Source organism: Choloepus didactylus, chromosome 9 (genome assembly GCF_015220235.1).
Source record: "Choloepus didactylus isolate mChoDid1 chromosome 9, mChoDid1.pri, whole genome shotgun sequence".
NCBI lineage: Eukaryota > Metazoa > Chordata > Mammalia > Pilosa > Megalonychidae > Choloepus > Choloepus didactylus.
In genome coordinates this window covers 55,216,616-55,235,298 of record NC_051315.1, presented here as the reverse complement: position 1 = coordinate 55,235,298, position 18,683 = coordinate 55,216,616, and the positions used below count along the sequence as shown (strand labels likewise).

The following is an 18,683-nucleotide window of genomic DNA, read 5'->3' as shown; positions in this document are numbered from 1 at the left end:
AGTATCACAGACTCTATCTAAATTCTGAATAACTGTGATTTAATTCTACAGGTATATAACAGAATTTGTAAATGTAGGCAAAGTTTCAGCTCTTCGAACTTTCAGAGTATTGAGAACTTTGAAAACTATTTCTGTAATCCCAGGTAAGAATTAATTGGTGTGAAGCATTAGGCCACTTATAACTCCACCTATTGGGGAGTTGTTCTTTGTTGGTTTGTGTGTGTGTTGTCATTGTGTTTGTGTGTGAACTCCCCTATTACAGATATGTGACAGAGTTTGTGGACCTGGGCAATGTCTCAGCGTTGAGAACATTCAGAGTTCTCCGAGCATTGAAAACAATTTCAGTCATTCCAGGTGAGAGTGGGCTTAAACACCGAGGCTGACTTTGATCTTTTGGAGGAAAGACAAGAAAACATTCTTCTACACAATTTTAAATAAATTTGATTTCTTATGTTTTTAAACAATGGTTATTAAAAGTCAACCTTTGAGTTTAATTGATTGCATGGGACTTAGAGGATGAAGATGGCTCACATCTCCATTTGAAATTTTCCCTCCTGTGTAAGGTTCCATTTTCCATTTTGCTTATCCAGGAATGAAAATTTCAATTAGTTTTAAAAATTGCATTTAATGTAGTTAAGAAAAGAGATAATACATATCAGCATGGAGGCTTTGCATGACATATTGTATATCTTTCCTCAACAAACCATTTCTTAATCAAAAATTAGTTCCTTATAATTTGTCGCCATGGGCTACAGTTCAGCCTCTTATTTATTTTGGTGTCATTAGAAAGATATGGTTTGTTTGATAAGCATTTACTGTTTTGTTTTGTTTTGTTTTAATTATCTTTACAAGTTAATGTGTTTATGGTTTGAGCAACCAAATTATTCCTTTTGACAACTTGAGTACCCTTTGGGAATATTTTACTATGTTTCATCATTTGCTTTAATATACAGAAACAAAGTGTATATAAAATGGCAAATCTACCCTTTTGAGCCAGCAGGCTTTTTTCGAATTGGGTTATTTAAGGTTATCAATTTAATATAATGCATGCATTTCCAGGGAAGCTTCTGTTGTTTGTTTCTTTCTCTTCCAGTGGCTTTATTTCATTGTGAACCTTGTTATTTCTCCTATTTTCAGGCCTGAAGACCATCGTGGGGGCCCTGATCCAGTCTGTGAAGAAGCTCTCTGACGTCATGATCCTGACTGTGTTCTGCCTGAGCGTGTTTGCGCTGATTGGGCTGCAGCTCTTCATGGGCAACTTGAAGCATAAATGTTTGCGAGACCCACTAGAAATTAATGAAACATTAGACAAGTTCCTGGATACCTTGGAGAGTGAAGAAGACTATAGAAGTAAGAATGTCCCTTCTGTTGTTAATAGGTTGAAATAATGTTAAAGCATTGCGCCTTTTTAATAAGGATGTGTTGGTTTCACTTTAATTATTTCAAAATTATTCAAACTCAGAAAGTTGCTATAATGTGTATCTGAATCATGTTATATGTGATTTCTATGAAGCTCCCTGCTTCTAAGCTTTCTAGTAGTTCTGGTAATGGGGACATGGGATAGTTCCATCTTCCCAATTTCTATAAAATAAAAAAGAGAATCTATTTGTTCTAGAGAAATAAATCTAGCTGAAAATTAATAATATTATTAACCATTTCATTTAATCATATATTTTATATACTATAGTTATATAATGCTAACATATAATGTGATAAATATTTATATGTTACACTTATGGTATCTTATATTAATCAAAATATAATGATAATATTAATTATTAAATATTAAAATGTCTATCTTTTGATAGTATTTCTGAAGTTTGTATAAAGGAGAACAGTTTACTGAGTTTATCAGCACTTATATTATATTTTAACCAATGAGGAGTTTCACAGCTCTTTCTAATAGTGTTCCTTAATATAGAGTGATGGTATCACATCACACTTTAATTCATAATTATGGAACTAGTTCTATAGGTACCATAAAAACTGATCTGTGTGCATAGTCTCAGAAGTCAGCTTAATTCACAAGTAGATTTTAGAGTATCCAATATAAAGCATAAACTGCATATTCTTTAAACAATTATCCCCTAACACGGTTTGTCTTATCAGATCTGTTGGTGAATATTGGGTAGAAATGACATCAAGATCCCACTCTCTCTCTAACACCTTGGAATGTGTCTATATGATGTTGCCTATATGAACCCATATAATAGATCATTTGAGCCAGAGGTAGGGTAAAAATCAAGAAATCTTACAAATATACATCCCTTTACAGAAGAAGATCAGGGAGTAAAGTCAGGATTCTCCTTAGATATAAAGAGAAGTTATACATTCCATGTTTTTATTTTACTAAGTTTGTACTTTCCCACCCTCTGGAGAAGATGAAAGCAATCAAATCATCACTAACATGTGAAAGGCTATAAATAAAGGAAAGTGAAGGTTTTCCAATAAAATATTCGATGTATATTTCTTTACTATCACCTTTTGATGGGGAATTTAGATGTTTTTCTTTCTATCATTATCTACTTTTCCCAAAAAATCATTTTTATTCAGGTGATTTGAATTTTAATTCAAACTAATTCTTAATTTATAAGCTATAACATTAATACTGTATTGATAATTGTTGACCGTTACTTTCAACTCTGTGAATCAATTTACAACACTCATTAGACTTGACTTTTACATTAGCATCACTGCTAATCCTTTTATGCTGAGCCTTGGCCCCATTCCTGAATTCATAATTTGAATGGTTTTCTTAATATTCTGTCATTGTGTCAGGTAATTCTTTCCAGAAGAGTAGTTCTTTCTTCTACTCTAGTTCTTTCTTTCTACTCTACTTGAGTTTTGGAAAATATCCTTATATTATATTTCTACATGAGTAGATGACAGATTGGCTAACAATGAAATTGTATATCACAACCCTCTCCCCCAATTCTATATGTTGTTTATTTTCTTCTGAGTTATAGTTTTAGAGAGGAGATTTTTGAGTCAAGTCTGAATTTGCTTTTCTACCTATTTTCTGTGCCAGAGAAGCCATGTCTTCACTGAGACATTAATTTACCAGCAAGTGTACTAGACACTGTGAGAGTTTCTAGAGCATTGCAATGAACATGATAGCCACAGCCCCTGCTTTTACAGAGCCTATCTGCTGGTGATAATGAAAGATTTAGAAAGGGGAACAGACAGATAAATTTTTAAAATATTGCAAGTTATAATAAAGGCTATGAAAAGAAAATAACTCTCAGGGGCTACCAACTAAGAAAAGAAGCCCTCTCTGAGAAGGAGGTGCTTAAGCTGGGAACTAAAGGTTGTTAAGCCATGTAAAGGTGTAAGCATGGGTGTAAGTGTGTTTGGGGAATACTGCTTCAGTCAGAGAGAATAGCATGTGCAAAGGCTTTGAAACAACAAGTATTATGTGTTTAACAAATGGAAAAACAGCAATGTGGTTAAAGTTTAGCAAGGAAGAGGCAGAATGGTGAGAGAGTAAACAGGAGAAAAAGGCAGGGGTCAAATCACATGGGATGTTGTAGCCCAGGAGGAGGAGTTTGGATTTTATTTTAAATGCAGTAGTTAAAATCACTGTGTCTGCCATGTGGGAAACTAATTGGAAAAGGTGGAGGGTAGATTGGAATAAGGAAGACCAGTTGGGAGGTTGTTACTATTATCCAAGTTTACTCTAGTGTGGTGCCAGGTGGGCAGAGAGAGAAGGGTGAATAGAGATAAAAGCTAGAGAACTTGCTGATGGATTAGAGAAGAGAAGAGGACTTGAAGATGACTTTTAGTTTCCGACTGCAGTAACTGGATGGGTGGTGATGGGACATGAGGGAGAGAGAGACAGGTTTGCAGGGGAAAGTCACTATTAACCAGTTGAAACTGAGATGTCTTTGAGACATCTAAGTGGAGATATAAAGTAGACAAATGGAAACTTAGAAAATAAATTGCAAAAGAACTGCCTTATTTGGAGACAAGCATGGAAGTGATCAGCAAAAAGAAGAGATAAACCCAAATGCATAGATACATGTATTCTCTTGAGTAACCTTGATATTTAAAGTCATGTGGAGGATGACCAAGCTGGTGTTGAAAGCAAATTTAGTACTTTGAAGATGCTCAACTCCATAGTCCTGATTGCCTAGAAGTCAGGTAAAGAGGAGGACCCAGAAAAGGACCCAGAGGAGCAGCCAGTAAAGTAGGAAGCAAAGATATAAATATCAAAGGCAAGGGAAGAAAGTATGTTGAAAAAGGAAGTGTTTGTGCAGAATGATGCTGCAAGATCACAGAGCAAGGATTATGAAGATAGAGAAATATACAGTAATTTAGACAACACAGAGGTCATTAGAGACTTTCAAAGAAAGTTTAAGTGGAGTGGTGAAGATACAAAGCCAGACCAGGGAGGTTAAATGGGTGAAGAAGAGGTCAGAAAGAAGATAAAGTGTGGTGAACAGTTCTTCCAAGACATCTGACTGTAAAGAGAAGCATAATAATGTGTGAGTGGCTGGCATTTAAAAATTTTGGGTGATGATAAGGTTGATTTTCTAGTGACGGAAATGAACCAGTAGTAAAATATGGATTAATCACTCAGGAGATGGAGGGAGACACCAAGCCCTTGAGATAGTGAAAGAGCAAAAGTGAGAGCTATCTCCTCCATGGAAGCAAGAGGAAAGATGGAGGAAGTAGGCTGCGGAGCTATGAGAAGACAATTACATTCAAACCTATTGGTGTTTATTTCCCCAGAGAAATATGAGAAGGGATCATTGGCTGAGAGTGAGACTGAGGAAGGGGAAATTGTGCAGGAGGTTTGAGGAGAAAAAATGCACCATATGGTTGTCTTAGGAAATGGGAAATGGAGTCTATTTTGAGTGCCAATTTGATATTACGGATCATTTATTTATTTAAAATGTAATCATTTACTTGATTTTGAGAGTTTCCCTACCAATATTCAGCCACTTGAGGGAAAGCACAGAGAAGGTAGATTCTAGATTACATGTAGAGTAAGGATTCTGCATGGAAGTTGAGGAAACTTAGAAGGGAGTGATGATAATGAGTGCCCATGGCTAATAAGCTGGACAAAGAAAGAAGTAAACCCTAAAGTGAGCTGATGGACCGTGAGAAAATGATGAGATAAATGAATTGGTGTTCTTAAAGAGATCAAAGAACTGTAATGGTAGAGACAATCTGCACAGAATGCTGGAAACTATTCTAAAAGTGTTTCTCGTGTCTATAGCAGAGTGTCTTCAGAGATGCTTTATAAAATTCATTATGAAATAAATGATCTACCCTATCCCTGCACTAGTTCTCTCTAAGTCGGACTATTCCCTGTTGGTTGGGGAACATACCCTTGACCTCAGAAAGTACAAGCCATGTAATAGGTAGCTGCTATAAAGTGTCTTTCTGAGCCAGGAGCAGATAGTCCATAGAATGTTTAGGCCACAAATTGTGTCTTACCATTCTGTTCTACTGTCATTGTAGTAATGGAAAATTGTTCAGAATCTAAACTAGGTTGAATACCAGGTCCAGATTTGGGTTGTATGAATTTTCCTAATTTTTTGTTTCTTTTATTCCGTATGTATTTTAGAGGAAAGTTGGTATTTATCCCTTTACTACTTACAACCTCTGCCACTATATTGAACTACCTATTTCAAATAAAAGCTTTATTGAGAAATAATTCACATGCCATCACAGCCCCCTTTTAAAGTGTACAATTTAATGGGTTTTTGTATATTCACAGAGTTGTACAACAATTACCATGATCTAATTTGAGAATATTTTCATCTCTCCAAAAAAAATCTTGTGCCCCCACTTCCCAGGCCCTGGCAACCACTAGTCTACTTTCTATATCTATGGGTTTGCCTATTTTGGACAATTTATATAAATGGAATCAAACAATATATGGCCTTTTTTGGCTGGCTTCTTTCACTTAGCATATAATATTTACAAGTTTCATCCATGTTGTAGCATGTATTCTACTTCATTTCTTTATATTTTCAAATATTCTATTGTATGGATATACCATACTTTGTTTATCCATTCATGTGTTGGTGGAATTTTGAATTGTTTTGACTTTTTGGCTACTATGAATAATGCTGCTACAAACCCTCACGAACACATTTTTTGTGAGCCTGCTTTCTTTTATCTTTGCATTACCTTCTTTCTCTTTCCTTTACCCATGAACCTTAAATTCTCTTGAGACCAATTATCCTAAAAATTTGATGTCTACGTTGTTTAGAAACTATTGTGAAGTGTTCTAAAGAACCAGTGTGAGCTCCTCTCGTTGTTTTACCTTTCATCATTCATGTGCTGAATTAAATGCATTAGCCCTGCCCCATGCCCATACGGGTAGGCCTGGAGCCCATTTTTATAAATCAGCCCCTCAGTGATTGGTAAATGTGAACGAATTTTACTTTAAAAGACAACCATACAGCAGTCCTTCTATAATAAAATATTTTGGAGGTTTATGTCTGAAAAATTGCATCTTAAACTCCTCCATCCCCACTCTGCCATGCCCACCCTCCCTGAGGCAAAGGATTATTTTCAAAAGAAAATTGTTGTTCATGCACATTATCTCCTAAATTTTCACCTCAAACTAAGAGGCTTTATTATTTTATTTGTGCCTTCTAAATAAGAGAAAATGATGAGGTATGAATCGGTCAATAAGTCTTACCTGAAATTGAAGAGAGTTTAATAATAATAGCTGTTGTTCTAGCAGCTAGTATTGAGTGTGTGAGTCACTTTATTAAGGGCTTTACATGCAATATACTATTTATACTATTCAAAAAACCCTGAAAAGCAGTATTCTTATCCCCATTTTTACAGATAAGGCAGGTAAGGATTAAAGTGGTTAGATAAATTCACCTACATAGGAAGGGGTAGAAGCAAGATTCAAATCCAAGTATATCTACTTCAAATCTTTCTTCCACTGTTACTCCAAAATCTTTCTAATACTTAAGATCTTTATTATTTTGACTTGATACAAATTAGAAGTTGAGCCATCATTTTAAAAAATGGACATTTCGGAGGGGTATCAAAAATTTTTATAGTCCTTAATACCTTTACTCTGAAAGATTAGATCAACCCTCTATCTTGAGAATAATCTTTAATATGAAAGGAGGAAGATGTTATGAGACGCATAATACCATGAAAGGTGAAAGGGGGAAATGTGCATTTATTTCACTGCTCCTCACAATCTGGAACATAGGAGGTTCTGAGTAAATATTTAATGGTGAAAGAACAATGAGAGAATTTCAGAAATCAAATTTTGCCCATTTTGTATTATTACCTTTGCTGCCTCTTTTTTTTTTTTTTTTTTTTTTTGGACTGCTAAATATTGGAGGACTTGAGGGCTCAGTTGGGAGCTCCCTTGCCTTCCCCTCCCTTCCCTTTCTTTCCATTCCTTTCCTTTTCCTTCCCTAACTACATTTTTTCTCTGCGTGAACTCGAGTCCAGTGACTTTGTAAGCTGTGTATTTGATGATGACACCAATCTTTATATCTCCATCCCTGACCTCTCTACAGACCCCAGACTCTCAGTCATCCACCTGCTTACTTGAGAACTATAGCTTAGTATCAAATCATGATCTCAAATGGAGCATGGCTAAAACAGGACTACTAGTTTTTCTCCAGACTTCTTGCCCTAGTCTTCCTCATGTCAGTAATTGGTACCACTGTCTTCCCAGTTGATTCATCTTTGTGTCCTCTCTTTTCCACACCCACATGAAGTCCATTAGAAAATTCCATCGGCTCTATTTCATTCTCTTCTCTCCATACCATTACTACTCTGTGAGTCATAGCCATACCATCTCTCGCCTTGGTCTCTTCCCTGGTCTCCCTGCTTCCACACTTGCTATGCTATAGTCCACTGTCCAAGCAACCATAGTGGCATTTTAAAATATAAATGAGATCTCATAACTCAACTTTCTACTTCTTTTACTTCTAACCAAACTTAAAATAGAATCCAAACCCCTTTCCCTGAAAGGCAAAGCCCTGCGTGATCTGGTGTCTGCCTACTGCTGACACCACTCTGGCCGTGCTAGCCATCTTGCTGTTTCTTCCACCCACCAACTTCATTTCTGCCACAGGGACTCTGCTCTTCCCTCTTCCCAGATACCTCCTCACCAAGCGTTTGCACACCTGGCTTCTTTGTTGCATTTAGGTCTCAGTTTCCTGAGTACAGCTTATCACATTGTTCTAACTTATTTTCTTTAGAGCATTGATCACTCTCTGAAAATACATTGTATATTTATTTATTTACTTGTCAAGTGTCTTTCTCTGCCTCCCAACCTCTACCCCATGTAGGCAAAAACGAAGCTCCATTAAATTAGCCACCTTGTGTATCATGTTCATCATCATATTCCCAGCCAGGCCCCCAAACAGGTTATCAGTAAATATTTGAGGGAGAATAAATAAATTGATGCATATTTCCTGAAACCAGGACTGTATGTCTATGTTTATGTCTATATAAATAAACTTACTTGCTGTATCAACTCTTAATGCTTATGCTCAGTAACATTATATTTTCCATATTCTTCCTAAACAGAATATTTTTATTACATGGAAGGATCCAAAGATGCTCTCCTTTGTGGTCTCAGCACAGATTCAGGGTAGGTAATGTTTGTTTTGTTTTCAGTCTGCATTCTTCAAAAGAAGGAAACACGTTCTCCATCAGTCTGTCAACCTGAACCTTTGAGTCTATATTGTTTTCATGTATTTTATGGCATTATTTGACTCATTCTGTCCTGTAGTGAGTCAAAATGTTAAAGTGTTCCTAGTTAATGCATACTCGTGGAAGTAAGAATTTCAGGTAGTGCTTGAACTGAAACAACATAAAAGTCACATTAAACTTAAGAAAGTAGAAAATATTACTTCCAGAAAAAAAACAACGGTTGGTTGGATAAATTCATGACTTCCTGGAGAGAAGAGTGATGAAATCCTATTTATTTCCATCCACAAATTCTATTCATTCTCCAATTAAGAATGATCTGTATATATGTCAAGGATGTGACATTTTGGCTGTTCTAAACAAAAGGGTATGATAGATTTGAGTAAAGATATTTTAAGAATTAATCTTTATTCAAATACCTACTGTGTACACTGGTAACATAAAACAAGGAAGATAATGTTCTTTCTCCCAAAGGACTTTAGAACATTGATTTTGTGTAATGGAGTCATGAGTAAGAGTCCATCAATTTTGGGAAAGATGAAAGTCTAAAAGCATGACAAATTGTTTTATAGTTACAAATCTCTATGAATTTACACAATTACTATATTTTGACTACTCTTGATTTAATTCATTCCAAGAATAATTTGGGGGGGAGGGTGTTACAGTTGTAGTAGAGGCCTATCTACCCAATCACTGTGGATCTAAGAACTATTAAATGATATCAGGGCAAGTTTCCAAGTATTGATGATGAAGATGACAGCATTTAGTAGCTGCCATTTACTAAATGCTTTCTAAGTGCAGGAATTAAACTAGATAATTTGCATATGTTTTATTATTTAAACCTATAACAACCTTAAACTTTTGAGAATGGTTTTATTATCCTGTTTTCACAGAGAGAGGGACTATGCCTTGGAGTGTTAAGTAATTTGAAAGTCACCAACTAATATGTAGTAGGATTGGGATTCAAACCCAGTTCTTCTGACTCCAGTTCATGTGTCTTGTTAGTCAATATTGACTCCCTTCAACAGGAACCTTGAGTTTGTAACTTTTCTGTGGTACTCTTTAGCTTCTATTTTTAAGTTACTTTAACCTGTAATATTCTTTTTGCTTGTAGTCAATGTCCAGAAGGGTACAAATGTATGAAAGCTGGAAGAAACCCTGATTATGGCTACACAAGCTTTGACGCCTTCAGCTGGGCTTTCTTATCCTTGTTTAGGTTAATGACCCAGGATTACTGGGAAAACCTTTACCAGCAGGTGAGTGCCAGGGGTAATATGCACTGCAGTTTTGAATAACGTAAAAATCTAATGTATACCCCTTACCCAGGCTCAGAATATGAATGTGTTTCATTCAATTTAGAATGGAGAAAAAACTCTTGTCTTTTACTGAAATTAGGCATGTTTTGCTCCCAGTACAATTAGAATGGATAGTTCTCAAATAATAAATTATTTCCTTAGCCTCTCTAGGCTTATTGGATCTCTAGCTCTCTTTCTTCCTTCCTCAGTATAGCATCCCATGAGGTTGTAGGTAAATTGCCCAAAACGGCCTGTGATGTTCTCTTGTGCCCTCCTGCCCACACACTGCCTTCACACATGCCTCATGGCTTGGGGTGCCCTAAATACTCCAGGCTCTCCTATGCTTACATGCTCATCATGCTTTATTTCTTCTTAAAATTTGAAATTGAGTAAAGCAGCTAGTTTTATGAGTAATTTCCAGAGTGTGGGGAAAATGCAGAGTTATTATTATGTCTGATAATAGTCAAGAACCATACCTCATTTGATTGCAATAGATTGCTATATCATTTGTACTGAAAATGTGTTTGCTTTAATACTGATTATTTACTATGGAGACATATTTTATTCCCTTTTCTTTTTTGGTGACATTGATTATATAAAACTGCCTAATTTGTCCATGCCCAAAATACCATACACATTAAAATAATTTAAAAAAATACTCTGTGTATTTAAAATATTTTCCATTTTTTTCCCCTAGACACTGCGTGCTGCTGGGAAAACCTACATGATCTTCTTTGTTGTGGTGATTTTCTTGGGCTCCTTTTATCTAATAAACTTGATCCTAGCTGTGGTTGCCATGGCCTACGAAGAACAAAATCAGGCAAACATCCAAGAAGCTAAGCAGAAAGAGTTGGAATTTCAACAGATGTTAGACCGACTTAAAAAAGAACAAGAAGAAGCTGAGGTATTATTAGCTTTAAAATTCTTCCTAAAAGCAGAAGTGCAAAAACTATCAATAGAGAAGTCAAGGTTTGCTTGACCTTCCCAAGGTCAATTTTCTGTAATGGATTTTTGTGTATAAATTGAATCATCATTGCTAATGTGGATGAAGGAATCCATTCTGAACTGAGCTGGAATTTATACCTAACCCATTTGACCTTCTCCATAATCATCTCATTCTTGCATAAAAAATGTTCTAAGGCCTATTTTTCCTAAGTCTGTTACACATATGCCTCAGTGTGCTTGGGATTATGCCAAGTCCTGGAATATACAGGAGTCATATCCTCAAAGGAACTATTATAATCAAAGGTTTAGAGAAAATTATTGTAATATTAAAGTAAACAGATACTATTTGGGGTAGAAAGCAAAACTCGCATAATTTTTTGTTAATGTAGCAAGGATTTTTAAGATAAAACATGAGATGTTAAGAAAGTTACACTTATGGTTTGGCTGTATTAGGCTGAGTCACAAACCCTTGCCAATTCTCCTTATTCTTCTCTCCAATGGGTTACGTCAGTGAAAATTCTTGAGAAGATTTGTACAAAGAGAGCAGTAATTGTAAATGCATTGCATGAGTGTTAAAATTTATTCAATGATTTGACCTAGTTAAATCTCTTCTAGGAATCTAACCTATCAGGGGAGGATAATACTGGGTAATGAAGAGAAACTTGAATGCACAAAAATGTTCAGTGAAGCATTTTAATTATATTAAAACATCAGAAAGTATGTAATTGTCCAAAAATTAGAAAATGGGAAGCATATGGATTGTGACATTTTGTATCTTTATGTATTATTCAGCCATGCAGTGATGTGGTTTAAGGAAATTATGCTGCTATGAAGAAAATGCTGTTAATATAATGATGTATTAAGTAGCAGGATACAAAAATGTATATAAGATAAATAACAAAAGACTAGGAGAAATATTAACACCAATTCTTTACAAGAAATGCTTTTTTTAAAATTATAATTTATTATTTTTTTACAAAGCACGGGCACTAATGTCATCCCAGGAACTTTCTAGGGAAGCCCTAGAAGTCTCTATCAGGATATTAATCATTGACTTTACCATTTCCTTTAGATATTATTATTTTGTACAAATTCATTTTAGTTGTCAGATAACTCAATCTTCATTAATCTATAGAGTGCCTGATGTTATTGAAAATATTGACAATAGTGATTTAATTATCTGTACGAGATGTAGAAATTATCTTATTACATAGTTTATATGAGTTTTACCTAGTAAAATTTTCACCTGTAATATTTAAACTTGTACTCTAAAGTAATTAATAATGTAAACATTTTAGTCCCAAAGTACAACGGAGCTTTATTACAATGCAGGAGAAGAAGAAAAAGCATGCTTGTAAGTACTCTGGTCATAATGCAAAGAAAACTACATCACTTCATGTACAAGGGACATGATTATAAACACAGCATAATTAAATTTATGGTAAAGAGGTGCCCTGAAATAGGTTTCCCAGAATTTGGAAATGACTCACTGTATTTATTTCTTGGCCCGATAGGCAATAGCAGCAGCAGCAGCTGAATATACAAGTATTGGGAGAAGCAGAATCATGGGCTTCTCAGAGAGTTCTTCTGAAACATCCAAACTGAGCTCTAAAAGCGCTAAAGAGAGAAGAAACAGAAGGAAGAAAAAGAATCAGAAGAAGCTCTCCAGTGGGGAAGAAAAAGGAGATGATGAAAAATTGTCCAAGTCTGAATCAGAGGAGAGCATCAGGAGAAAAAGTTTCCACCTTGGCGTTGAAGGGCCTAGGCGAGCACGGGAGAAGAGATTGTCTACCCCCAATCAGGTGCCACCTAAACCACCACAGGCAGGTCACGGGGCGAGTTATAGAGCAGAAGGTTTTCTTCCGGGGTAAAGGGCCTGAGGAGGGTAGAGTGAGTGACTTCATTGGTATGTGTTTGTAGGTAAAACACATCTATTCCTGGGCATTTGTCAAAAGAAAACAGATGCAGGCAGCCTTCCATTTGAGTTTGATTGCTTTTTAAGGAGCCTATGGTTTCAGAATTGCCATATCTTCTCAAACAACATTTTCAGAATAAGCAAGTTTCCAAAACCAAAATATTCCTGAAAACCATTGTGGAAATGAAGGAATTGTTTATGCTATAGATTAACAGTAACATTTTTATTTAGACTATTTTTTAATGCCTCACTGGTAAAAAACCATTCTTGGACTAGTTTCTCCTCTTTTCTTCCCCAAGGTAGATAATGGTATAGCCAGCATTTCAGTCGCGCATGCTGGAAACTTTGGAGAGGCGTTAAGAAAACCTCCACCCCCAGCAGCATCAGCTGCTAACATCTAGGCCCATCGTCTGTTAATTCTGCTTGTGTGGAATTTCTCTTTCCCTTTCTTTCTTTTTCCATAACAACCTGGACCTCTCAGGCCTCCCAGCCTAAAGTACAGTTCAGCCCCTCGAGAGAAACCATTGCTTCTATTCTCCTTAACACTTCCATGTCTTCTGTTACATGAGCCCCAAATCATTTTTCTAAAATGAAGATTTCATTTTCCCTCCACTCAGCTTTAAAAATATAAAATTCTGATGAATAAACACTGACCACAGACCAAAGCCCACATCTTACCCATGCCGTGAACTGCTTTCAGCCTCGTTTTCCCTCTTTACGTGCCTCCATGTCCCCTCAGTAAACAAAAATGGGGTGCTCACTCACACCTACCTGGCCTGCCCTTTTGTGCCTTTATTGCTTGGCACACATGATTTTCTCTAGCTGGGATGATTTTGTTCCTTGCTTTCCTCCTGTCACAATACCACCTATTCTTCATGACTTGTCTTAGTGCCACCCAGCCCACAAAGTTTCCTCTGTCCTCTACCATCTAACCAATCTGTTTTCAGTGCCCCAGTCACAATTACTATCCTTCTCATCTTCATCTTCATTAAAAAATTCTAGCTTCTACTAAAGTCTGCAAGACCCTGCCAAGGATACACAGAAATAAAAGAGAGTGCTTGTCTTCAAAGATTCCACAATCTAGTTGGAGTCAACTTGAATACATCAAAGCTCTTTAAAATATCAATCAAAGGAAATATGACAAGAGCAGTACAGGCTAGTTTTAAGGCAAGGACCTTGCCATATTTATTTTTCTGTTGTTCACAATGCCTATCATTTTTTCCCTTACATCATAAGTGCTGATGTTTATTGAATGAGATACTTCCAAAGAATTGGCATTTAGTCTGGCTTATGGTGATAGTTTATCACGGACATGAGTCACAAAAACACTTTTTCCCTCTTTGCGATTGGGCAACTTCTTTTCCAAGTTCTAATAATTTTGATTTTGTGAATTCACTAGTATCATAGAACTTTCTAATTACAACTTATCTGAGTTTTTAATATCGGAGGTGGAGTTGCAGGCATGGAATGCAAAGAAGCATAAGGCATGGTCTTTGTCCTCAAGGAAGTTACAACTGTTTGTGGAACGTGGGTGTTAATATATGGCAAGTTAATTTATAGGTATCAATATTAAAAACTTTTTCAAAGGAATTTATTCATTATAGCAAAATGAATGGCATAAGTAGAAAGGAGAGGTCCTTGGAGACCAGAATAGTAGAAAGCTACTTAATTAATAATTTTAATTAATTAAAATAAAAATTTAATTAATAATTAATTGAGCTGGTCCTGAAAGGATGAATTCTTCAAAACTTTTTATCCCTTATTTGGAAGAACTCTTTTTGCTGAATTGCTTTGTTTTTAGATATGTTTCTTTTTAACAAGTTCAGACACCTGGCCCTCCCATCAGTGGTTTCAGTGGTAGTTATGTGATGTGAACTTCTATTTTTTCAGCAGTTAGAGGTCATCTTTAAAAAAAAAAAAATTTTTTTTTTTTTGCAGTCACCACTCAGCATTCGTGGCTCCTTGTTTTCTGCAAGGCGCAGCAGCAGAACAAGTCTTTTCAGTTTCAAGGGTCGAGGAAAAGATATCGGGTCTGAGACCGAATTTGCCGACGACGAGCACAGCATTTTTGGAGACAATGAGAGCAGAAGGGGCTCCCTGTTTGTGCCCCACCGGCCCAGGGAGCGGCGCAGCAGCAACATCAGTCAAGCCAGCAGGTCCCCCTCGATGCTGCCGGTGAACGGGAAGATGCACAGTGCCGTGGACTGCAATGGGGTGGTCTCCCTGGTTGATGGACCCCCAGCCCTCATGCTCCCCAATGGACAGCTTCTGCCAGAGGTGATAATAGATAAGGCAACTTCTGATGACAGTGTAAGGATGTTTTAAATAGCTCAGGCATGGCTGGGTCCTTATTCCTGCATCAAGTCAATCTCTGCTGAAAGGGCCTTCTCTCCCGTCCTGTGAATGGCTCTGCATTTTGCAATACTTTTTCTGTAGAAGCACACCTTTAACTCATTCACTTGAAACCTCATACCATGTGTTATAGGCATCTAATTCAAAGATATTTAGAATGCTATTAAAAAATAAGATACTTCTCTATTGTTTTTATAATTGAATATTTTAAATCATCCCTTTAGAAAAAAAATTGTAAAAGATATACGTGAGCACAGAAAGTGCACTGATAATGCTGATCACATTAGCTGATAAGAGGTCCCATTTCTGTAAAGCAATTTGGATGATTTTCCAACTACTGCCATCTTTTTCAGGTTACTACTTAATATGTACCTTATTGCAAGTGATCTTATTTAATTAAATTTATAATAATAATAGCAAACACTTATTTAGTACTTACAACAGCCCTATTAGATGATACTGTCTTATTATGCCTGTTTTACATGTGGGCAAACCAAGGCACAGGGAAATAAAGCGATTTGCCCAAGGTCAATCAGCTAATAAATGGTAGCTCCAAGATTCAAATGGCGGTTCTCTGGTTCAGATCTTGTGATATTAACCACCACCCACTATTGCTTCTCCAATCTGTAGCTTCTTAACTTAGAAATAATTTAGAACAGTTAAGATTTAGAGTTCTCCTACATAAAGAAACTTACTGTTTTCATTAAGTTTCTTTTCTGGAGTATATTAATAAAATTATAACTGTCAAAACACACATACATGTTACAAACATATACATATATAACCAAAAATTAAAACAACAATTCCAAGGGTTTAGCAAATCATTAAGTGGTTAGAGAGAGGTTCAAATAGACTTGAAAGTGAGATCTTTCTGGTCCCTGAGTTTCTAGAATGCATAATTAGGCCATTTAATATGCAACACTGATTTACTAAATACTGGCTAGGGTCTTGACTAACACAGCTAGCTCAGCTTTCAACTGCTTTGCATTCATGCTATATATTCATATTTACAGATGATTTAATAGTCCACGTGAGAATAAATTTCCATCAAAGCAGTGGCCACTCACATATCTCTCTTTAAATGAATGCATGTGCTTTTAGATAATGTGTGACCTCTCTGCTTGCATGATAGCGCTTCAGCCCTGCTGTCAAGGCATTATTCCTTATCAAACGAGCATGTTAACTTTCCATGGAATCAGATCTTTGTGGTGTTTTTGCTTTTCAACAATGTGTATAATTTGTAAATATTACATAATCTATATCAGATTTGTAGATTATATTTTTAAATGAAGTGCTTTCATTTACTTTATTTTTGTCACAGGAAAATCAGTACCACTATAAATCCCAAAATTGAAATTGCAAAGCTAGAAAAAATAGTGGATCCTTTAAGATTTAATACAAACGCAATAAACATATTGGTGTGGCATAACAGGAAGTTCAGATGGAAAAATTGCATGACAAATAATATAACTTCTATACGTAAAACATTTCTACATGGAAAGGAATTTGATTAAATTCTTACTTAAGGAAAAATAAATTAGAGACTATAGCAGAGAAAGCATGTTTATAGAGAGATCTCTATAAAATACCACCTGCACATGTATGTGTGTATGTGTCTGTGTACTGACACATGCATACATACATGCAGAGATGCACGTATCTATGCATGTATGTATTTTTTATATACATACATATATAACCATATATGCAGTTATAGGACTTTACAACTCTAGAATTTTATGTTTGTAACGTGTATGTTGTAAAACTGTATATAGGCATGTATGTAAAAAGGCATGTATATATGTTCACACCACACACACACAGAAATGACAGAGAAGATACACTTGGAGTTGTATGGTTGTATGTGTGTGTATATGTTTATGTGGTTGTGTATTTATCATTGGCCTGCACTGAACCAGCTATAGTGTTAAAATTTGAATTAGTTACCAAGATTTAAAAATAAGGAATTTTCCCGTAAAAAAATGAGTATATCTGGTATTGTTGAACTCATCTTCCTGCATGGCAACAATCCTTTAGTGGTCACCACCTTTAGATGGAGCTTGCATTCTTCATTATGCTAGAGTTCCCATTAGTCTTAATTGTCCTTTTCAAACTGAGTCATTTATCATCTTATGCTCAGATGAATTCATGAGGTTTTCCTTGGCATTATAAAGGAGACCCAGATAGGTGGAGAGTTGTTGACCTATATAACAATAAAAGTGGCTAGTACTTTTTTAAGTTCCTAAATTGTAATCCTTTTAATCTTCATAAGATTATGAGACAGATGCTGTTATTATCCCCATTTGCCAATGATGAGACTGAGATGCAGAGAGGTTAACTAACTCTCCTGTGATATACAGCCAGTAAGTAGAAGAGCCATGATTTGAACCCACAATCTAGTTGTTAACTTAGTTACTCATTTCAGCTACCTAAGAAAGAATTTTATTCCTATAATTTATTAGAATTCTATTTTTAATACTTTAATCATCTTTTCTTTTTCAGGGTACAACCAACCAAATGCGCAAGAAAAGACGTTCCAGTTCTTATTTCCTTTCTGAGGATATGTTAAATGATCCCATGCTCAGACAAAGAGCAATGAGTAGAGCAAGCATATTAACAAACACTGTGGAAGGCATGTAATAATATTTTCTTCAATACATAGATTTGTAAAATAAAGTTATAAAATTCAGATAAATCAAGGTCTATCTTAAATAGTACATGAACTTCTTAGGAATAATTCATAGAAAATAAAATGGTTTTAAGTAATGGTAATGATAGCCAGTGGATAAAAATGGAATTGTCTCTGTGTGCTTAAAAATGGATAAAACTATTTGTGATTACAGAGAGACATTGGGTGATTTGTGTTTCAAAGATAGTTTAAAGGCAGCTGATGCAGAAAACTGGTTAACTTGGGGCTGTGCGATTCTTTCACTGTGTATCTTAGAAACTTTACCTAGTCCCTTTGAATTTTGTTTCCTCTTCTAATATGCAAAGGAAATAACACATATTTCCAGATGTTTAGAAATTACTACCTCTAGCACATTCTATAAAAGTGCTTTTGTTAAATGGTAACCTGTGACGTGATATCTGTTAATATTATGATGAAAAGGTATTAGAGAAAGCAGTTGGAGAATATCAGGAGGATAACAGTGGTTGAGATACACTGAGAAGAGGGTCAAAGAATGGCCAGTTCCCCACGTTGTCCCAGGTCCCACCTTAACCACGGGTTCACCACCCCACCACCACGGGGTGGACCCAGACAAAGTTTCCTTTCACCTTTTAAGTTTATGGTAATAAGTAAATGTGTTTATGGTGTGAAATGTCTGGAGCAAAAGTGATCCATAAATTATCTGTAGTCTTTCCATTCTGGGATTTTTCCACCTGTGAATTAACAAGAGATTTTCCTGAATAGGATAGAGTTGTCTTATTGTTTCATGGGATTAAATACACAGCAGGAAAGTATGTATATTGGTGAAAGACATACATTTCTCCTTTAAGGAAACATCTCATCATGGGTCAGGTGC

The 18,683-nt window shown here is 35.8% G+C and overlaps 1 protein-coding gene across 1 annotated transcript in view; it reads left to right on the top strand.

The window, feature by feature from the left end:
* The window catches only part of LOC119544227 (sodium channel protein type 9 subunit alpha-like), a 180,494-nt gene that overhangs the window by 94,922 nt on the left and 66,889 nt on the right, over positions 1–18,683 (top strand). The window contains exons 6-13 of the mRNA XM_037849515.1: positions 263–354; positions 1,138–1,350; positions 8,530–8,593; positions 9,767–9,908; positions 10,645–10,851; positions 12,407–12,694; positions 14,746–15,117; positions 17,662–17,791. Of these exons, the coding sequence (XP_037705443.1) occupies positions 263–354; positions 1,138–1,350; positions 8,530–8,593; positions 9,767–9,908; positions 10,645–10,851; positions 12,407–12,694; positions 14,746–15,117; positions 17,662–17,791 (1,508 nt within the window). The remainder of the gene's footprint in view (positions 1–262; positions 355–1,137; positions 1,351–8,529; positions 8,594–9,766; positions 9,909–10,644; positions 10,852–12,406; positions 12,695–14,745; positions 15,118–17,661; positions 17,792–18,683) is intronic.